Raw genomic sequence first — 22,932 nt, forward strand, 5'->3', positions numbered from 1 at the left:
GGGACCCTGTGACCATCTGGTCTGGCCTACTCTGGAACATAGGCTTGGGACTTCCCCAAGTTAGTTTCTGCTTGGACTAGAGCAGATCTTTCAGAAAATCATCCAGTCTTGCTTTCAAACCATTGCCAGGGACAGAGAATTCCCCCAACCCGACAGAGAATTCCCCTCATGGCTAAACATTTGCACCTTGTTAGCTGAGCATTTCTGGGACCGGCCGCAGTGCAATAGCTTTTGAACAGCTCACGAGCTCAGTGCCAGCATTTCCAAGAAGGTCCTAGGCACCAGGGCAAGAACCTGACTGATTTGGGGGAAAACTGGCAGCAGAAGAGGGAAAACGGAGGCCACATGGAGCCCCTGTCAGTTATCACAGCCTGTAGCCCAGTGATACTCGGACCCATGGGTGCTGACTCTGTGAGTGCTTGGGGGCGGGGGACACAAGGAGTTTGGGGAGGCAAGAAATGCTTGATGCAGGGCAAGGCCCCACCCCTGCTGCACCTCTTCCCCCCCTGCTTTGCCTCTTCATCCCAAACCCCACCCCTGTTCTGCCTCTTCCCAATCCCTCACTCCACCTCTTCCCCACAAAGCCCCACCCTTGTCTGCCGCTTCCCAATCCCTCACTTCACCTCTTCCCCCGAAAACCCCACCCTTGTTCTGCCTCTTCCCTGCAAAACCCCACCCCTGTTCTGCCTCTTCCCGATCCCTCACTCCGCCTCTTCCCCCCAAAACCCCACCCTTGTTCTGCCGCTTCCTGATTCCTCACTCTGCCTCTTCCCCCCAAAACCCCACCCTTGTTCTGCCTCTTCCCGATCCCTCACTCTGCCTCTTCCCCCCAAACCCCACCCCTGTTCTGCCTCTTCCCGATCCCTCACTGCACCTCTTCCCCCCAAAACCCCACCCCTGTTCTGCCTCTTCCCGATCCCTCACTGCACCTCTTCCCCCCAAACCCCACCCCTGTTCTGCCTCTTCCCGATCCCTCACTCCGCCTCTTCCCTGCAAAACCCCACCCTTGTTCTGCCTCTTCCTGATCCCTCACTCCACCTCTTCCCCCCAAAACCCCACTCCTGTTCTGCCGCTTCCCGATCCCTCACTCCGCCTCTTCTCCCCAAACCCCACCCTTGTTCTGCCTCTTCCCAATCCCTCACTCCGCCTCTTCCCCCCAAAACCCAACCCCTGTTCTGCCTCTTCCCGATCCCTCACTCCGCCTCTTCCCCCCCAAACCCCACCCCTGTTCTGCCTCTTCCCGATCCCTCACTCCGCCTCCTCCCCCAAAACCCCACCCCTGTTCTGCCTCTTCCCGATCCCTCACTCCGCCTCTTCCCCCCAAAACCCCACCCTTGTTCTGCCTCTTCCCAATCCCTCACTCCGCCTCTTCGCCCCAAACCCCCACCCCTGTTCTGCCGCTTCCCGATCCCTCACTCCACCTCTTCCCCCCAAAACCTCACCCTTGTTCTGCCCCTTCCCAATCCCTCACTCCACCTCTTCCCCCCAAAACCCCACCCTTGTCTGCCGATTCCTGATCCCTCACTCCACCTCTTCCCCCCCAAACCCCACCCTTATTCTGCCTCTTCCCGACCCCTCACTCCGCCTCTTCCCCCCAAAACCCCACCCCTGTTCTGCCTCTTCCCGATCCCTCACTCCACCTCCTCCCCCCAAACCCCCAGCCTTGTTCTGCCTCTTCCCGATCCCTCACTCCACCTCCTCCCCCCAAACCCCCACCCTTGTTCTGCCTCTTCCCGATCCCTCACTCCACCTCTTCCCCCCCAAACCCCACCCTTGTTCTGCCGCTTCCCGATCCCTCACTCTGCCTCTTCCCCCCAAAACCCCACCCTTGTTCTGCCTCTTCCCGATCCCTCACTCTGCCTCTTCCCCCCAAACCCCACCCCTGTTCTGCCTCTTCCCGATCCCTCACTGCACCTCTTCCCCCCAAAACCCCACCCCTGTTCTGCCTCTTCCCGATCCCTCACTGCACCTCTTCCCCCCAAACCCCACCCCTGTTCTGCCTCTTCCCGATCCCTCACTCCGCCTCCTCCCCCCAAACCCCACCCCTGTTCTGCCTCTTCCCGATCCCTCACTCCGCCTCTTCCCCCCCAAACCCCACCCCTGTTCTGCCTCTTCCCGATCCCTCACTCCGCCTCTTCCCCCCAGAACCCCACCCCTGTTCTGCCTCTTCCTGATCCCTCACTCCACCTCTTCCCCCCAAAACCCCACTCCTGTTCTGCCTCTTCCCGATCCCTCACTCCGCCTCTTCCCCCCAACCCCACCCTTGTTCTGCCTCTTCCCAATCCCTCACTCCGCCTCTTCGCCCCAAACCCCCACCCCTGTTCTGCCGCTTCCCGATCCCTCACTCCACCTCTTCCCCCCAAAACCTCACCCTTGTTCTGCCCCTTCCCGATCCCTCACTCCACCTCTTCCCCCCAAAACCCCACCCTTGTCTGCCGATTCCTGATCCCTCACTCCACCTCTTCCCCCCCAAACCCCACCCTTGTTCTGCCTCTTCCTGATCCCTCACTCTGCCTCTTCCCCCCAAAACCCCACCCCTGTTCTGCCTCTTCCCGATCCCTCACTCCGCCTCTTCCCCCCAACCCCCCACCCCTGTTTTGCCGCTTCCCGATCCCTCACTCCGCCTCTTCCCCCCAAAACCCCACCCTTGTTCTGCCTCTTCCTGATCCCTCACTCTGCCTCTTCCCCCCAAAACCCCACCCCTGTTCTGCCTCTTCCCGATCCCTCACTCCGCCTCTTCCTCCCCAAAACCCCACCCCTGTTCTGCCTCTTCCCGATCCCTCACTCCACCTCTTCCCCCCAAAACCCAACCCCTGTTCTGTCTCTTCCCGATTTCTCACTGCACCTCTTCCCCCCAAAACCCCACCCTTGTTCTGCCTCTTCCTGATCCCTCACTCCACCTCTTGCCCCCAAAACCCCACCCTTGTTCTGCCTCTTCCCGATCCCTCACTCCGCCTCCTCCCCCCCAAACCCCACCCTTGTTCTGCCTCTTCCCGATCCCTCACTCTGCCTCTTCCCCCCAAAACCCCACCCCTGTTCTTCCTCTTCCCGATCCCTCACTCCGCCTCTTCCCCCCAAAACCCCACCCTTGTTCTGCCTCTTCCCGATCCCTCACTCCGCCTCTTCCCCCCAAAACCCCACCCCTGTTCTGCCTCTTCCCGATCCCTCACTCTGCCTCTTCCCGATAAGCTCCGCCCTCACTCTGCCTCTTCCTGTCCCTGCTCCACATGCAACCACTGGCAAACCATAAAGTCAGTGCTCGTGCTCGGACCTCAATGGTTTAGGAGCCAAATTAGTGATCAACATTCCCCGAAAGAGCCCCACCGGTGTGAATTGATTGTTTTATTTACTGTGGTGCTATGGAGTCACATTTAAACAGTCTGACAGAAATATTTAGCACATACATATTCTCACAGCAAATAAGTTAATAACTGAATTAGGTAATGACATAGTTAAAGCATCCCAATGGGTTAATAACTTAGATTGGTTACTAACTAAATCACACAGAGTTTTAACCACATATGCTGCAAAGAGTCACAGGAGACACATCAAAGAGGCACTGACCTATCACCTCTGCAATTGTGTATAGCTCAAACCACTGTTGGGTAGCACTGTTAATGCCTTCCAGAACAACAATATCGTGTTGCCTCTCTATAAATCCCTGGTACGCCCATTTCTTGAACACTGTGTGCAGGTGTGGTCGCCCCCTCTCAAAAATGATATGTTGGAATGGGAAAAAGTTCAGAAAAGGGCACCAGAAATGATGAGGGGTGTGGAACAGCTGCCGTATGATCAGGGATTAATAAGACTGGGACTTTTCAGTTTGTAAAAGAGATGACTAAGGGGCGATATGATAGAGATCTATAAAATCATGATTGATGTGGAAAGAGAAAATAAGGAAGTGTTATTTACTCCTTCTCATAACACAAGAGCCTGGGGTCACCCACTGAAATTAATAGGCAGCAGGTTTAAAACAAACGAAAGGAAGTATTTATACAACACAGTCAACCAGTGTGTGTCAGAGGATGCTGTGTAGGCCAAGACTATAACAGGGTTGAAAAAAGAACTAGATCTGTTCATGGAGGACAGGTCCACCAATGGCTATTAGCCAGGACGGGCAGAGGTGATGTCGCTAGCCTCTGTTTGCCAGAAGCTGGGTGTGATGTACTTTCCTGGGGTGCCACCTGGAACTGGGGTACCACTGGGCCCTCTGTCTCCTCAGCATGGGCTCCCTCTCACACTGTGCTGCTGTGACAAGGTGCAGATGCCTCCGTGGTCCTCCACCCAGCCAGCCTTACAAGCAGGGACACGCCCAGCTGCAGTTACAGGAATGCTGCCGCCAGCCGCACATCGACCAAGAATCGAGAGGCTCCAGCCAATTCCCCCAACTCCCCAGCCTGGGACCTGAGAGCTGTCCTGTCTTCCTCTGGTCAAAAGCCTCATCCGTGTAAGGTATTACCCAGTCCCCCTAAGAAATAAAACAAAATTGCAATCTAAGTTGTGTGCACTAGACAGGATTTGAATCAAGCCATGTCTCACCCTGATGGTACAAACAGTTCACCAATCTTCCATACACAGGCTGGGATGGATGACTCCTTTCCTGCCTGGGAGCACCTCCCCGGTTCAGTCTTCATTCGTCTGGTGTTTCCAGGTGTTGAGTTGGGCAGGGGGGAGTGAGGCTATGTGATGATGTCACTTCCCCTTTTATAGCTTCCTCCATGTGGAGGGAACTTCATTGTCCCTGCTGAGGTCCCCAGCACATTTAGTGGAAAAGTTCAGGCACAAGATGGAGTCCGGTGTCACGTGAGCTGGTCTCATGCCCTTGCCTGCTTCGATGAGTCATAGCAGGGGCCATTCCCCATATTCTGGCTAAAACGTTCCCAGGAAAGTCCATCGGGGGGGATAAGCTTCTTCCATGGTCTATTGTGTTCACTGATGGGCCATCAGCTTGAAAGATTCAGCCACAAGGTGCTGGCTAGACTGGATGTAAATTGCCTTGTGGGTGTCACCCCAGGGGCAAACACATTTGAAATACCTGTATCTAGTCAATATTCATAACTTCAGATACAATGACAGAACATACAATCCAACAGGATATTCATGTGCAACAGATCAAGACTTTTAGAGCAGGGTTTCTTAAACTGGGGTCGCCACTTGTGTAGGGAAAGCCCCTGGCGGCTGGGCCAATGTGTTTACCTGCCACGTCCACAGGGCCGGCCGATGGCGGCTCCCACTGGCCGGGGATCGCTGCTCCGGGCCAATGGGAGCTGCTGGACGCGGCGTGGGCTGAGGGACTTACTGGCCACCGCTTCCCACCGTTCCCATTGGCCTGGAGCAGCAGGAAGGCACAAGCAGCAACCCCTGTTTGAGAAGCCCTGTTTTAGAACAAGGCATACTTTGTACAAAACATATCATAATCCCATCACCATGGCAAATCTGGGGGTGTCAGGGTGTTGCCTTGGGGTACAGAATGTCACACTGGGAATGGATGACAGGGGACAGATCACCTGTCCTGTTCATTGCCTCTAGGGCATCTGGCACTGGCCGCTGTCGGCAGACAGGACACTGGGCTGGATGCACCCTTGGTCTGACCCAGTGTGGCCGCTCTTATGTTCAGATTGGTACAGACACCCACTCACCCCTGGGAACCCCTCTCAGGCCGGCGCCCCCGGAGGACAGTCACAGCAGCACTCTGGCTGAGTCAGTCTTTAGCCCACCTCTTATGGGGTCCCAAATTAAGCTTTAAACCTGTCTTTACCAGAAACAAAACCTTCCCGTCTCTTTGAGGCTCTCCTGCAGCCAGGCTCTCACTTGGTTACTCAGGGGCATTCCCAGGGCCCCTTGCTTAGGCAGGACCATTATTGCATCCTACTGTCACTTCCCACTAGCCTGTTCCCCAGCTGGGCCCTCCTAGTGCTGACTCCTGACTTCTTTTATACCTGGAGCACCTGGCCCCTCTCAGGTGGGACTTATCCTGTCATCAGGGGTGGTTTGGCCCTGGGCTTTCCTGTTTACTTGGTCCTGCCTCGGCGCTGGGAGGCTGGACTGGTGACCTCCCATAGACCCCTCTGGCCCGATGTTTCTGTGATACTATGGTGAGACCCTGCATGGCTGACCAGCCAGACCAGTATTACAGGAGGAAGCAGGGAGGAAGGTGGAATGGGGGGCCCCCAGGCATGAGTGAAACAGAGGTGCAGGGGATGCATGCAGAACTCCCAGCATGGGTGGGAGAATGGGTGTCCCAGCTGCAGGAGAAAGTGGGAAGACACAGCTACCTGCATGCGGGGCAGACTGAGGAGTCCCGGAAACAGAGGGGCTGGGAGGGCAGCACACCGGGATTATGTGTGTGGGGGAAAGCAAGCACGTGAGAAGCCCCAGGGGTGAGCCGTGAGCTCAGCCAACAGAAGCTACGTGGCCTGCGACCCCTGAATTTCCTTGTTGAATTTGTCTCACTTCAGCTGCCAGCCACTGGCCCTGGTTAGACCTTTGTTGGCCAGAGGGACGAGCCCCCCACCATCAAATTTCTGTTCCCCAGGTGGGTGCTGGTCAGCTGGGATTGAGTCACCCCTTCGCCTCCTCTTTGCTGGCCTGGAGTCTATCCAGGATTCCAGCTGCGGTCTCCCCAGGGCTGCAGACAGGGCTAGTGCCTTTGTAGCCAATCTAGTCCATTGATTCATGGGCAGGTTATAGGGTGAGTTGAGGACTGTGAGGAAAGAGGTTTCTGAGGGCTTCCATCCAGCACATGGGTCCGAGGGCTGAAAGCTGAAGCTGGACAAATTCAGAGTAGAAATCTGGGGCAAGTTTCTAACAGGGAGGGTAACAATTAGGAGGTGCTGGGTTAAAGAGTCCCTCCCTCCCCCTTCCTCTGGGACTTTCCAGCTCTTCACATGGACTCACGAGAGAGAGCCAATTTTGCATTTCTGCCTCTGGGGACGCAAGGCAGAACAGGGTGTGAGAAAAACAGGAAACATCTGCCCTGGTGAGATTCAGCTGCCCACCCCCAAAGACAGCAATGTGGCCAAACCGGCTAGCCAAAGCTAAGCTGATATATCTACCAGAGAATCACAGAACTATCTGGCTGGAGGGACCTTGAGAGGTCACCATATCCAGCCACCTGCTCTGAGGCAGGACGAAGTACACTTTGACCAGCCCAGGCAGGTGTTTGTCCAACCAGTCTTAAAAAACTCCAGTGATGGGGACTCCACAACCTCCCTTGGAAGCCTGTTCCAGAGCTTAACTAGTCTTAGAGTTACAGAATATTTCCTATCCGGGGTAGCTGTGTTAGTCTGTATCCACAAAAACAATGAAGAGTCCGGTGGCACCTTAAAGACTAACAGATTTATTTGGGCATAAGCTTTCGGGGGAAAAACTCACTTCTTCAGATGCATGGAGTGAAAGTTACAGATGCCGGCATTTTTATACTGACACAGGAAGAGAAGGGAGTTACCTTACAAGTGGAGAACCAGTGTTGACAGGGCCAATTCAATCAGGCCCAAATTCTTTTACATAGACTGTCTGGTTTTGCCAATGTACATGGCAGAGGGGCACCGCTGACACATGATGGCATCTATCACATTAGTAGATATATCTATTATGGCATATATGTGGCCTATATCACATCTACTAATGTGACAGATGCCATCATGTGCCAGCAATGCCCCTCTGCCATGTTCATCGGCCAAACTGGACAATCTCTATGCAAAAGAATAAATGGACACAAATCAGACATCAGGAATGGTAACATACAAAGCCAGTAGGAGAACACGTCAATCTTCCTGGACATTCGATAACAGATTGAAAAGTAGCCATCCCGCTACAAAAACACTTCAAAAACAGACCTCAAAGAGAAACTGGAGAACTACAATTCATTTGCAAATTTAACATCATTAATTGGGGCTTGAATAGGGACTGGGAATGGCTGGCTCACTACAAAACAACTTTCTCTCTCTTGGTATTTGTCACGGAGTGTGGGGGAGTCCGGCCCTGCACCCCTCTTCCTGGGACCCACAGTGACTCTTAGCCAGCCAGTAAAACAGAAGGTTTATTGGACAACAGGAACACAGGTTACAGCAGAGCTTGCAGGCACAGTCAGGACCCCTCCACCGAGTCCTTCTGGGCTTTCAGGGTGCTTGGATCCTAGCTAGGATACCCTGAATTCCGCCCACACAGCCCCAAGCCCAAACTCAAACTGCTTCCTTCCTGCCACTCCCTTCCTTTGTCCCCTTCCCGGGCAAAGGTGTTGACCTTTCCCCTCCCTTACCTAGCTCAGGTTACAGGCCCTGGCTTCGTCCATCCCCTAAAGTCCTCCCCTGCTCTCCCACTCCCCATACAGACAGTCCCTACTGCATCACAGTATTGATACCGCCTCATCAATTATTGGGAGTGGACCACAGCCACCCTTACTGAATTGGCCCTGTCAACAGTGGTTCTCCACTTGTAAGGTAACTCCCTTCTCTTCGTGTGTCAGTATAACAATGCTGGCATCTGTAACTTTCACTCCATACATCTGAGGAAGTGGGCTTCTTGCCCACGAAAGCTTGTGTCCAAATAAATCTGTTACTCTTTAAGGTGCCGAAGTATTTTCTAATCATCAACCTAACTGTTCCCTGCTGCAGATGAAGCCTGTTACTTCTTGTCCTACCATCAGTGGCCATGGAGAACAGTGGATCCCTGTCCTCTTCAGAACAGCTCTTCACAGATTTGATTATCAGCTCCCACTCTGTCTTTTTTTCTCAAGACTGAACATGTCCTGTTTTTTTTTAACCTTCCCTCCTAGGTCAAATTTTCTAACCCTTTGATTGTTTTTGTTGCTCTCCTCTGGAATCTCTCCAGTTTGTCCCCCTCTTTCCTAAAGTTAGGTGATCAGAATTGGACACGGGACTCCACATGGCACTCAGTCACAGTGCTGAGTAGAGTGGGACAATTCCCTCCTGTGTCTTACATCTGACCTCTTGTTCCTCCCCACCCCAGTGATCTTAGCCTTTTTTTTACAACTGCATCACATTGTTGACTCATTTCCGGTCTCTGATTCACTCAGCCCCTCAGTGCCTTTGCAGTAGTGCTACCGTCTAGCTCAGGGGCAGGCAAACGTTTTGCCCTGAGGGCCGCATGAGTTTTTGTAAATTGTATGGAGGGTTGGTTAGGGGAGGGAGTCATGGCCCGGTGCCTACCTCCTATCCGCCCCCCCTCCTGGACTCCTGCCCCATCCAACCCCCCCATTCCCTGATACCCCCTCTGGGACCCCTGCCCCATCCATCCCCTCCACTCCCTGTCCCCTGACTGCTGCTGGACCCCCATCGCCCCATCCAACCCCTCCTCTCATTCCTGATGGCCCCCCATGGACCCCTGCCCCATCCAATCATCCTTTCTCTCTGTCCCCTGACTGCTCCCAGATCCCCGCCCCTAACTGCCCCTTGCCACCCCATCCAACCCCCTCTCCTTCCTGACTGCCCCCTGGGACCCCTGCCCTCATTTAACCCCCTGTTCTCCCCCCAAACTGCCCTGACCTCTATCCACAGCCCCACCCCATGACCACCACCTCGAACTCCCCTGCCTTGTATCCAAGCCCCTCTGCCCCCTTCCCCCTTATCACGCTGCCTGGAGCACCGGGCCACGCTGCTGCCGCTGCCACCATGCAGCACAGAGACCGGGTCAGGCTGGGCTCTGCAGCTGCGCTGCCCCAGGATCTCACAGCCCCGCCACCCAGAGCATTGCGCCGGCGACAGAGTGAGCGAGCTGAGGCTGTGGGGGAGAGGGGACAGCAGGGGAGGGGTCAGGGGCGAGCCTCCCGGGCCAGGAGCTTGGGGCCAGGCAGGATGGTCCTGCAGGCCCGATGTGGCCAGCGGGCCGTCGTTTGCCCATCCCTGATCTAGCTGGTCTGTCCCCATTTTGTGGCTGAACCTTGAATTTTTCCTTCCCAAGTGCAGTCCTTTTGAATTCAAATCCCATTCTCCAAAAAGCATCCCATCCCTGCTAGCTTGCTGTCATCTACGGATTTTATGAGCACGGTCTCCGCTCCATTATCCAAGTCGCTAAAGAAAATATGGAATAATACCTGACCCAGGACTGACCCCTGTGGAACTCCTACTAGATACGCCCTCCCAGTTTGACAGAAAACCACTGACAGCGACTCTTTGGGAATGCTCTTTCAACCAGTGGTGCACCCACCTTACAGTGATTTCATCTAGACCACATTGCCCTGGTTTGCTTACGACAGGGTCATGTGGAACTGTGTCAAAGCCTTACTAGCATCAAGCTATATCACATCTACTGCTTCCCCCCATCCACCAGGCCACTAACCCTATCAGATTAGGGTGGTTTGGCATGATTTGTTCTTGACAAATTCCTGCTGGGTGTTCCTTATCACCCTCTTATCCTCTAGGTGCTTGCAAAATGATTGTTTAATAAGTTGTTCTAGTAATTGATCAATCAATCTCTCTCCCTCCATAGATTCTTTCTTTCTTTCTTATCAGTGGTAACTTTTTCCTGCCCTGGAGATCTCTCCTTGCTGATCTCTCCTTGTCCCAGCCTGAAGAAGTTGAGGGACAAAGGCCGTGCTCTATGGGTTTGTAGCTAGGCCCCCCACCTCCCATTGGGGTCAGTTCAACGGGCACCACTCAGTCTATTCCCCATGTCCCGTGGTGCCTCCTACAGACACAGTGAAGGGTTTCAGAGGCCCCTGAAAGTCAGAGTTGGAGGCTGTGAACAACAAGGAGCCCGCATTGAATATTTATTTATTTACAGTCACTCAGTGCAAACCACAAAAGTCACAAAAAACAGCCGGGAGCTAAATATGCAACATTCAGAGCAACAGAGACAAAGCCATTTGTGATCTGGCCCCAGTGGGGGGCTGGCTGGCTGGCTCAGGGGGACAGCGAATGGGGCACAGGGCCCTTGCACACTAGGGGGCACCAGCTCCAATCTAGCCCCAGGGTGGGGGAATGGGACATGGGCCTTTCTCTCTAGGGTGCGCTGGTTCTGACCCAACCCAGAGCAGGGACTGTTGGGCTCAGGAGGGTGGGAAGTGGGAGAGGGGTTGTTTCCTCGCTAGGGGCGCTGGTTCCCTGCATGATATGAGTGGTCCAGCCTTAGTCCAGCTCTGAGCTGATTAGGCCATGTGAGGTGAGCTCCTTGCTCCCCTCAGGGGCTTTCCCAAGGGCACAGCGCTGGTGGGGGGCAGCTGTGGGACTCAGGGCGGTGTCGCCAATGGAGCCGGGAGTCCCGGCCCCTTGTCTCTGGGTGGATGAGGGCAGCAGCTCCTACACCATGCGCTGGATCACGTTCTTGTAGTCAGGCCCCCTCGTGCGCTTCAGCTGCACCACGGTGGAGAAAAGCCACTTCACCTGCAGGGAGGGGGCAGAGAGCGGAAGGGTGAGAGGGGTCAGTGCTGGGGGAGCTGCTCTGTCTGTCTGTGTCATTCCTTCCTGCTTTTCTGTCTGTGTCTCATTCATTCAGTCTCTGTCTTATTCACCCATTCTCCTTTCTCCTTCATTCTTCTCTTCTTTCTTTCCCCTCCACGCTGCCCTTTACTGTGCTAAACACGTTAATTCCTTCATTCCTACGTTCGTTCTCTCTCTCACCTTGAACAGGGTCACGGTGGCGCTGTAGCACACGCTCAAGAGGAAGAGGGTAATGAAGACCGAGATGGTGGCCCAGAGGCCATCTAAGTCCTCGTCGCCGTCCTCACTGCAAAACTCACCTGACACGATCACCTCTGTTGAGGAGAGAGAAAGAGCCATCAACTCCGACTTAGCCACTGAGACAGAGAGAGCTCGTACTGTGCGACCAACACCAACCCACCTTCTCTACCCATCCTTCCTTCCCTTCACACATCTATCTCTGGATACATCCATCCATCTGTGACAACAAACCATCCATCATTCCATCCCTCTGGACACTCCTCTTTCCATTCATCCATCTCTAGATGCATCCATCCATCTGCCCATTTCCATTCATCAATGACCACAAACCATCCATCCATCAATGTCTAGAACCTCCATTGATTCATCAATGCCTGCACAGTCCATTTCTAGATACTTCTGTCCATCCATTCTTCCATCAATCCATCCCTAGACATCTCTATCCATCTATCCATGCATGCACCCATCCATGTCTAGAGACCTCCATCAATCCATGACCACAAACCACCCATTGATCCATTCACCAATCCTCCCAAGACACCTCCATCAATCCCTCCCTCTCTCCCTCCATCCATCTCTAAATACATCCATCCATGCAGCCCCACTCACCTCTCCATTCATCCTTGACCACAGACCATCTATTAATCCATCAATCCATCCCTAGACACGTTCATCTCCAATCCACTCCAATCCATCCATAACCACAAACCACCCATCAATCCATCAGTCCATCCTTAGACACTTCCATCCATCCAACAATCCCTAGGTGCATCCCTCCATCCATCCATAGGTACATCCATCCATCAATCCATGACCACGAACCATCATCTCTAGACACATCCCTCCATCCATCCCCACAAACCATCCATCCATCCATGCCTCCACCCTCCATCTCTAGATACCTCCGTCCATCCATGACCACAGACCACCAATTGATCCATCCATCCATTCAGACCCTGACCACCAACCATCATCCCTAATAACATAAGAACATAAGCATGGCCATACTAGGTCGGACCAAAGGTCCATCGAGCCCAGTATCTGTCTACCAACAATGGCCAATGTCAAGTGCCTGAGAGGGATTTAACCAATAGGTAATGATATAATGATCTCTGTCCGGTCATCCATCTCCACTCTCTGACAAACAGAGGCTAGGGACACCATTCCTTACCCATCCTGGCTAATAGCCATTAATGGACTTAACCTCCATGAATTTATCTAGTTCTTTTTTAAACCCTGTTATAGTCCTAGCCTTCACAACCTCCTGAGGCAAGGAGTTCCACAGGTTTACTGTGTGCTGTGTGAAGAAGAACTTCCTTTTATTTGTTTTAAACCTGCTGCCCATTAATTTCATTTGGTGGCATCTAGTTCTTATATTATGGGAATAAGTAAACAACTTTTCCTGAAAACACCCCTACATCCAATCTATCCATGATTGCAAACCCCCCATCCATCCATCAGTCCATCTCTAGACACACCCCTCCTTCCATCTATCCATCCCCACAAACCATCCATCTGTCCATGCCTCCACTGTCCATCTCTAGACACATCCATCCATCTCTAGATACCTCCATCCATCCATTCCTCCATCCATCTCTAGATACCTCCATCCATCCATCCCTCCATCCATCCCTAGATGCACCCCTCCATCCATCCACACACCCCTGACCACTGTGATGAAATGAAGGATGCAGAGACTCCCAGCTTTCATCTCACTCATCCCATGTGGCTGTGTCCCTACGCCCTGGCACTGAAGCTTGGCCACCTGTTGAATTTCTCTGTGCCTTAGTGTCTCTGCCTGTGAAAGGTGGCTCAGGAGCCCTCTGAGGTGTGCGAGATGCCGGGATGCTGCCATGGTGGAGGAGCTCCCTTAAGACCAGGATGGATGGATTTCACATGCGTGCCTCTATGACCCTGCTCCCAGTGTAACAAAACACCCAGGAGTCACTTCAGGTGGAACGCAGCCACCTCTGGGCCTGTTTATCCTGAGCTCTCTTGCCCAGGTGCAGCCTGTAGTTGCCTCGGCTGAGGGAGGTGGGGATTTTGAACACTGTCACTTTTATGAACAGAGCCACAAGTATTTTAAGGATGGGATCTCAGGTCTCTCTGGTATGACAGATGCTGCTCCCTGAGCATGGTGCCCCCTACTGAGCCCTCTGCCCTAGGGATGTCTGGAGAACAGGTGCATAGATCTGTGTGGGTGCATGTTTGTCTCTCTCTGTGTTGTGTGTCTCTGCGGGTACATACACGACAGCCCAGGTGGGAGGGTCTCTGGGTCATGCCATGTTACAGGAGTGTCCATCTGCACTGGACTGAGCTCTGTCTCAGCCACCCCTCCACTCTCTTGGTCAGTGTGCTCCTGCGCTGCCCCAGAATAACAGCCCTAACACTGCTGCTGCAGGCTACCCCCCTTTAATGCCAGGTGTGAGCTCTGTGCTCGTACTGGTGGGTTTGATTCCTGCACTCGCCCATCCAGCTTTGGGGCTGATACACACATGGGAGGCGGGGGGAAGGTGTGTGAGTGAGGGGCTGGGTAGGAGACAGAGCCCATGTGCGGGGGCATAGGGGCATCTGCACCGTCCCACCCCACTGCTTGGACGCCCTATGACACCAGAGCTAGTGAGATTTTAGGTGAGTCTCTGCTTAGTGTCTGCTCCAGATAACAGCCCTACTACTGCTTCTACTTTGTGGGTACTGAGCCCAGGACCTGATCCCTGCTGTGGGGTGTTTGCTGAATGTTGTCCTATCTCCACCTCCACAGCTGCTGCTGTTGGTAAGGGGTGGAAGGAGACCCCTTAGCCTTCTAGCCAGCAGAGAAATTTTGTGTGGGGGTCAGGGTATTTTAATTACCTTCTCCCCACTGACTGTGTCTGGAAAATCCCCATGGGGCCTCTGCTCTTCTCTGGGGTGGAAGAGGTTGTAGGGTAAATGCTGATCATGATACGGTGCTCCCGTGGGTATGCATGGGTTATAGCCTAGAGAGGATCCCGCCTCAATGAGATGCCAGGAATGGCTTGGCCATCCACCAATCCACTTACCCACCCAGCCATCCCATGCTCCATCAAGCCTTATCTCTAACCATCCTTCATATCTTCCATCCATCCATATAGATCTATACCCATCCATTCTCCTACCTCCCCATCCGTCCATCTCCAGCATCATCCCTAACCATCCATCCATTCATCCTCACCCATATCTTCCATCCATACATGCAACCCCATCCACTTATCTATCATCTCTTTATATATTATCCATCCCCAAACATCCATCACCATCTGTCCCCATTAACACACTCAGTCATCCATCCATCCATTGCCATATTCACCCATCCACTCATCTTCGTCTATCTATCACTCACCATCTGTACCAGCCCATCCATCTGTCTGTCGGTCCATCCCCATCCATTCTCATTTTTCTATCATCATCCATCCCATCAGTACTGACCCATTACCATATGCACCCGCTCATCCATTCATTCATACATACATCTGTCCCCACCCATCCCCACCTCTAGCCATCCATCTATCGCAGTCCATCTATGGCCATCCATTTATCCACCCCTTCATCCTTCAGAATGGGCACCCCTCCAATCTTCACCATAGATTTATCCATCCATCCCCATCCACTTATTCATTGGCACCGCACCTGCAAACCATCCAACCATCCTTCCCTCAGCGCAGCGCAGTCTAGTGGGACTGGGTGGGACTCTCAGAACACCTGGGTTCTGTTTCTAGCTCGGTAACGGACGTAATCTTGGGCAGGTCCCTTTCTCTCTTGGTGTCTCTTTCTTCTCCCTCTTTCTCTATCTAGATGTGAGCCCTTGACACAGGGACTGTCTCCCACTGTGTCTGTGCCATACCCAGCCCAACAGGGCCCTATCTGAGCTGGGGGTGGAGGTGCTACTTTAATCCAAATAATAATTTCTCTCTCTCTCTCTCCTTCTCTCTGTGATATCTGTTGGTCTATGAGTCCTTCCCTCTGAAGCATGTATGTATCCATCTGACCATCTCTCTGAACATCTGGCCTTCCAACAGAGCTGGGCTTGGACATATTTATGTGTGTAACTGTCCATTTACCCCCCTCTTCATCACTGCTTTTGTGGTGTGTATGTACCCACGTATCTTCCCATCCTTCCTTCCATGGCATCTATTTATGTATCTCCCCATCCATCCCTGGTATATATGTATCCACCCATACAGGATCTGGAAATTGGCATCCCCAGTCTTATAGCATCTCAGTTTCTCCCAGCCTGCAACCTGGGACCTTGCTCACCTTGGGTGACCCACAGATTTCACCCAGTCATATCACAAGAAGGAGACCGGGGATGAGCTCAGACTAGTTTCATTTATTCACTTGTTGTCATGCAGGGCACAGAGATTATTTACAGGAAGCTGTACTGGACAGTGCTAGCAGTGGGGCTGGGAGGAGCCTTCTTCATTTACCGGAGTCTTTGCTGACGCTGCGTTGGGTGAACTTCATGGAGAGGGCTTCGTGGATGACCATGCAGGTGTAGATGTCCCCTTTGTTCCAGCTGGCCTTGCTGACTTTCAGCTTGCTGTAGAGGAAGAAGTTTGAGTCGCCAGTTCCGTCCTTGATGGGCTGGGTGGTGATATATTCCAAGGTCTCATCAGGTTTGTGGTTCTTCATCCACTGCACCGAGATGTCCTCGGGGAAGAAGCCCTGCACCAGGCAGGTGACGCTGACAGAGTCTTCAGAGCTGCTCAGCTCCTCGTTGTGAGGTCGCAGGAGGTAGATGCCAGGGCCAGAGCGCCTGCCTACGGTGGGTGGGGACGGAGGACACAGATGAGCCATGCACATCACTTAGCTGGGGCCACGCAGGGAGAAGGATGGGACAAGTGTGTGTGTGGGGGTAGGAAGATTTCCTCTCTCCTCCAGGATGGAGGGGCTGGGGACTGGGAGCTGGTAGTCCTGGAGCACAGGATGGTCTCCATCTCAGATGGGGACGCAAAGGGACCCAGGGCTCGGATCCCAGGTTGTTGGGTCTTCCCCTTAAGGAGCATCCCTCCCTGCTGGGGACTGGGATAGGGGAGTCTTTCCCCTTAGGGACCCTGCTTTCCTCCTACCTGGCTTCTTGGAGATCGATTTGATGAGGGAAGAGGGCAGATCTGAGTGCTCCACTTTGCAGGTGAAGGTCTCTCCAGCCTCCCAGTCGCGGGTGAAGATGGGCATGGAGCTGGAGGCGGTGAAGGTGGTGTTGTACTGCTCAGCGAGGGTCAGGGGTTCAGGGACAATGGACCCTGGCTTCTCCCGGGACCAGACCACCTGGAGGCCGGAGTCGCTAGGCAGGTTGACCACCAGGCAGGTGAGCATGGGGTTCTGGGCCACGTACAGGGCGGCAGGAGACGGGGGCACCAGGAAGACTTGGATGTCACTGGGAGATGTTGTTTCTTCTGCGGATGGGAGAGCCCAGGTCAGTCGCTAGGCCTGGTCTCCCCCTGGCCAAGTCCATCTCAGTCTCCTCCCCACTCCTCTCCCCCCTTGAGCCCAGCCCGGTGTCCCCCTCCCCTTCCTAGGAAGCCTGGGCCCACTCAGCGTCACCTCTGCACTTGCGGGCATGGTCCTGCTTTGTGGTGGCAGTGCCCGGGTGGGACACCTGGCAGGTGTACGTCTTGCCCTCCAGCCACACGTCCTGGGAGACGCTGGCATTGCTGCGGGTGCTGAAGGTGCGGCCGTCGGCGTCCTTCTTGGCAGGGGCAGTGTCCCCGTGAAGTAACCCGGGCTCGCCGTCCACCAGCCATTCCACCTTCAAAGGCTCAGGGTAGAAGCCGGAGATGAAGCAGAGCAGCTGGATGGCACCTGGCTTGGTGGTGCAGGAGGAGTGGAGGACGTGCACCTCGGGGGCTTGGGGCTCAGCAGGGATGGGCTCTGGGAGAAGGATGATGGGTTAGTTGCTGTACAGTCCCCTCCTGAGTCGCCTCGCCCCCGGCTCCCTGCAGCACAGCGCCCCCTGCTGAGCCCTCCCCACTCCCTGCAGCCCGGCGCCCCCTGCTGAGCCCCCGGCTCCCTGCAGCACAGCGCCCCCCACTGAGCCCTCCCCACTCCCTGCAGCACAGCGCCCCCTGTTGAACCCTCCCCACTCCCTACAGCACAGCGCCCCCTGCTGAGCGCTCCCCACTCCCTGCAGCACAGCGCCCCCTGCTGAGCGCTCCCCACTCCCTGAAGCACGGCGCCCCCTGCTGAGCCCTCCCCGCTCCCTGCAGCACAGCGCCCCCTACTGAGCCCTTGACTCACTGCAGCACAGCGCCCCCTGCTGAGCCGTCTGCCCCTTTCCTTGCATTGCAGCACCCATCGCTTCTCTTGGCGTGGTGTCTCTTTTCATCCCTCCACCCTTCGGCGCCTCCACACCCAACACCATCTACCTGTCCCCATTCCCTCCCATCGCTCTGTGGTGTCTCTCTCCACCCACCCACCCCTGCGACTCCACTGGCTCACAGCACTAGCAGGCTCCCATCCTCTCTCCCTGCAGCAGTCACCAGAGCAGGGACCTGCGAGACCCCCCAGCCCTTCCCTCCCCCCCCTCCCCGGGCTACGCCGCAGCGTCCCTACTTGGGATTTCCTTGGAGATGCTGGAGCGGGTGGGCTGGTGCTCTACGGTGCATCGGTAGGTGTTAGACTCCCAGCTGCTGGCCGGGACGCTGACCTGGCTGCTGAGCGAGTAGAGGCTGCTGGAAGGTTGCAGCACGGAGGGATAGGTCCTCACGCCCGAGGAGCTGACATTTGGGCTCCATGTCACGGTGACCGGCTCGGGGAAGTAGCCTTTGGCCAGGCAGCCGAAGGTGACCTGGGGGGTGGTGACTTCGCCGGTGCAGGAGGTCAGGGGGAAGACAGACGGGGCCGTGGCACTAACTGCAAAGGGAGAGAGAGTGAAGCCATGAGACACAGCCCCACTGAGCCCTGCCCCGCTCCGGGAAGAACAGGCCCTAGCGTGGCACTGGGGCCAGCACTCAATGCCGGGGGAGATTACCTCCTAGCGAGCCCCACGCTGCTCCATTCACACAGCACAGTTTGGGGTGAGACTGTTGCCAGTTGAAAGGTCTTACTAATGTCTGTGTGTAAGAGGGCACCTGAGATAGGCTGCCCCCCGTCTTCCAGGTTGTGTCACAGACTGAGCAGGATCAGGGCCCCCAGTTCACTTGGTGCTAAACAGACCCAGTGTGTGATCGGGGGCCCCTTTACATCAGGTGCTGCAGAGAGACACAATGACAGACAGTCCCTACCCCACAGAACTTACGGGCCAAATAAGCAACATAAAGGAAGGATCAGAGGGGAAACTGAAGTAGCGAGCAAGGAAGGGACCTGGTCACAGCAGGTCAGTGGCACAGCCAGGTAGAGAAACCAGGAATTAGGTGATGAAGTGCCGAAGTGGCAGAGAAATTCCCCTTGGAGAAATCATAGCATCTGCAGGTAGAAAACAACCCAAGGTTTTGACCAAGGAACTGAAATGGGGGGACACTTCTGCGCTCTCTGAAGACGTGTCGTACCACTAACGTTTGGGTTTTCAGGTCTCCAGCTGATGACGTACAGATTTTATTCTAGCAATTTTACCTTGGGTACGAATATTAAATGTTATATTCTCATTAGGCTCCTAGGTTCATTGTTAACATCCTCAGCCCCTAGTGGCCAGTTAGCAATTCTGTATCTCAAACACACGTCCTTAGAGTCCTGAGAACTCACTTGAGACACCGGTAGGAGGGACTGGGACTGTCCAATTGAACCCGGGACATATGGACCTTTGGGTTAGAGTGCGGGTTATAATTATACGTGGGGAGGAGGATTATGGGTTAGCGGTTAGTTTTAGGTGCTGGGGGTAAGGGCTATAGGTTGCAAAGATGGAATTATGGGCGATGGTTTAATGGTTTGGGTCAATATTTAATGTGTTGTGATTGAATTTCTAGAAAATTTTGCAGCCATTCAAGCTTCAAATACCAACCAGTTCTGCTGCCATTTCCCAGAGGGAGTTAGTGAGACTCTTGGGTCCTACCCCAAGGGTCAGTTTGCGACAATGACTCATATTTCTGAGGCTGGGATGCTTGATACCCAACTGGAGACACAGAAACCCTAGTGCTCAGAGAGTCAAGGTGGGAGGTTCGGGTTAGAGCTGGGGTTATGGTTAGGGGTATAATTGGTTGTTAGTACTTGTATCACAGTGGTCTAGAAAACCCAGTCTAGGATTAGGTCTCATTGTGCCAGGAACTTTACAGAGAAATAACAATGAGGACTCTACTGATCCCAGGACCATTGCAGCCTGTGCAATCTAAAGTCAGAGTTTGGGGGATAAGGTTGGGACGTTGGGGTTAGGGGTTGGGTTTGAAGAAAGGGTCAGAGTTGGGGGTCAGAGTTAGGGAGGAGGGGTTAGAGATCCGGGGTTAAGGATGAAGATAGGACTCTAGGGAAAGGGGGAGGATTAGAGTGTTGGGGTTAAGGAATGGGTGCATCTGTCAGGGGTTAGGACGCTGGGGTTAGGGTCATGGTTAGGGAGCTAGGACAGAGTTGGGGGTCTAAGTAGTTAGGTTTAAGGTTTGGTTTAGGGTCATAGTTCTGGGGTTAGGGTAAAAAATCCTTCCCTCCCCCAAACTCAGTAGTCGACTGGTTATCACCACCCCTAGCTCACAACCTTTCTAGCCAGGTTCCCATTCAAGAAACCACTCAGATTCGAACCAATTGGGTTGAAGATTTTCTGGACACTTTCCCAAACTCTGCGGAAGAAATCTCCCAAGAATTCCAGCTGCTTCACTTTCTAGGTGCTCAAAGCTGAGGCGCCTTGGGGAGCACTTACCGGGGTCTGCATCTCCAGTGGGCTTTAGCCAGAGACGTCAGAGCTTGTCCCCCGGAAAGGAAGCCCAATGCGTCTCCAGCTGAGTGCACCACAAAAAAGGAGCCATCTCAACTCAAAGGCCAAGTTAGGAAGCTGACCCCTGAGCTGTCGCCTGTGAGCTGCCAGTTACGTCCAGCCCCAGGCAGCCGAGCTCACATCTAGCTGTGCTGGGAATCCCCCCGCCCGGTTCTCAGCATGGAGCGTGAGCGCAGAGCTGGTGGAAGGAGGCAGGGCCGGCTCAGGGAGACAGGTTCCTGCACTCGGTGAGTTCAGGGGGTTATCTCTGACAAGGGACATACCAAAGGGGAAATTTGTGCCTCAGTTTAGAAAATTTTTTGCCGGAGACAATTAAACTTCCTTAGAAACAATTCAGCTACTTCCCCAACCTCTAATTGCAGCCCCCCAACCCCTAGCACCCCATGTCTGCTAATGGCCCTAAATCCTGAGCTCCAGCCTCCTGCTAGATCAGCCCTGGTTTCCCCCTCACTCTGCTGGTGCCCCCTATTACTGACCTGCAGCCCCCTGCAAGCCCAGCTCTGCGCTCCTCCCCCCAAGCCCTGCCAGTGCCCCTCACTCCTGACCTGCAGCCCCTTGCTAGCCCAGCCCTGCCCCCTGCAGCTCTGCTGGTGCCCCCTCATTACCAACCTGCAGTCTCTGCTAGCCCAGCCCTATTCTTCCCCCAACCCTTCCGGTGCCCCTCACTCCAGACCCGCAGCCCCTGTTAGCTCAGCCCTGAGCTCCCGCCCCAGCTCCTCTCTCCCGACCCACAGACTCCTGCTATCTGAGCACTGTTTGTCCTGCCTTCTCTGTGCCCCTCACTCCTGACCCACAGCCCCTGCTAGCCCAGCCCTGCCAGTGCCCCTCACTCCTGAACCGCAGCCCCTGCTAGCCCAGCATTGCCCCCGCCCTGCCAGTGCCCCTCACTCCCGACCCGCAGCCCCTGCTAGCCCAGCGTTGCCCCCGCCCCAGCCCTGCCAGTGCCTCTCACTCCCAACCCGCAGCCAGGGGCAGCTGTAGGTATTTTGCTGCCCCAAGCATGGCAGGCAGGCTACCTTTGGCTGCTCGCCTGTGAGAGGTCCGCCGAAGCCACAGGACCAGCGGACCCTCTGCAGGCATGCTGTCGAAGACAGGCTGCCTGCCGCCCTTGCAGCAACTGGCAGAGCACCCCCCGTGGCTTGCCGCCCCAGGCACATGCTTGGCGTGCTAGTGCCTGGAGCCACCCCAGCCCATAGCCCCTGCTAGTTCAGCCCTGCCGCCTACCCAGCCCTGCTGGTGCCTCTCACTCCTATCCTGCAGCCCCCTGCTAGCCCAGCCCTGTCTCTCCCCAAGCTCTGCCAGTGCCCCTCACTCCCGACCCGCAGCCCCTGCTAGCCCAGCATTGTCCCCGCCCCAGCCCTGCCAGTGCCCCTCACTCCCAACCCGCAGCCAGGGGCAGCTGTAGGTATTTTGCTGCCCCAAGCATGGCAGGCAGGCTGCCTTTGGCTGCTCGCCTGTGAGAGGTCCGCCGAAGCCACGGGACCAGCGGACCCTCTGCAGGCATGCTGTCGAAGACAGGCTGCCTGCCGCCCTTGCAGCAACTGGCAGAGCACCCCCCGTGGCTTGCCGCCCCAGGCACAAGCTTGGCGTGCTAGTGCCTGGAGCCATCCCAGCCCATAGCCCCTGCTAGCCCAGCCCTGCCGCCTACCCAGCCCTGCTGGTGCCTCTCACTCCTAATCTGCAGCCCCCTGGTAGCCCAGCCCTGTCTCTCCCCAAGCTCTGCCGGTGCCTCTCCCTCCCGACCCGCAGCCCCCTCCTAACCCAGCCCTGTCTACCCGGCCGTGCCTGTTCCCTCACTCCTCACCCGCAGCTCCCTGCTAGCCCAGCCCTGGGGTTCCCCCAGCTCAGATGTCTAGATTTTATAGGGACAGTCCTGATTTTGGGGGCTTTTTCTTATATTACCCCCACTCCGTGTCCCATTTTTTCACACTTGCTATCTGATCATCCTCACTCCCCACCTGCAGCCCCTGCTGGCCCAGCCCTGGGCTCGCTGCCTTCAGTTCTTTCAAAGCTGTTATCCCAGCTAATAGCTGGAGTGTGGGATAAGCACCTCTGTCCCCCCGTCTCTGCCTGGGGTGCACAGCCTGGCCTGTACCCGTCCTGGCCTCCGCAGCATATCCAGCCTGTGCAGAGGAGCCATGAGCTGCACCCTGCCCTGGTATTGGGTCCATACAGGGGGACATATCCCACTGCCCTTCAGGACAGAGCATAACAGTCTGGCTCCCATGTCCCCGTTCTAACTACTGGACCCCACTCCCCTTCCAGAGCTAGGGAAAGAACCCAGGAGTCCTGGCTCCCAGCCCCCCACTCTAATGGCTAGATCCCACTCCCATTCCAGAGCTGGTGAGGGAACCCAGGTGTCTTGCTCCCCTCTATAGCACACGCTTCACCCCATTTACCTCTGATGAGGTTAAAACACCC

General features: G+C 55.0%; 1 gene segment (V, D, J or C); it reads right to left on the reverse strand.

Moving 5' to 3' along the window:
• Positions 1–10,759: 10,759 nt before the first annotated feature.
• On the reverse strand, positions 10,760–19,605 carry LOC115642380. The segment is given in 7 exon segments: positions 10,760–11,342; positions 11,580–11,713; positions 16,082–16,414; positions 16,724–17,050; positions 17,199–17,525; positions 18,207–18,506; positions 19,587–19,605. Coding segments are annotated over 7 exon segments (1,524 nt in total).
• Between the last annotated feature and the right edge of the window lie 3,327 nt (positions 19,606–22,932).

Source organism: Gopherus evgoodei, unplaced genomic scaffold (genome assembly GCF_007399415.2).
Source record: "Gopherus evgoodei ecotype Sinaloan lineage unplaced genomic scaffold, rGopEvg1_v1.p scaffold_39_arrow_ctg1, whole genome shotgun sequence".
Taxonomy (NCBI): Eukaryota; Metazoa; Chordata; order Testudines; family Testudinidae; genus Gopherus; species Gopherus evgoodei.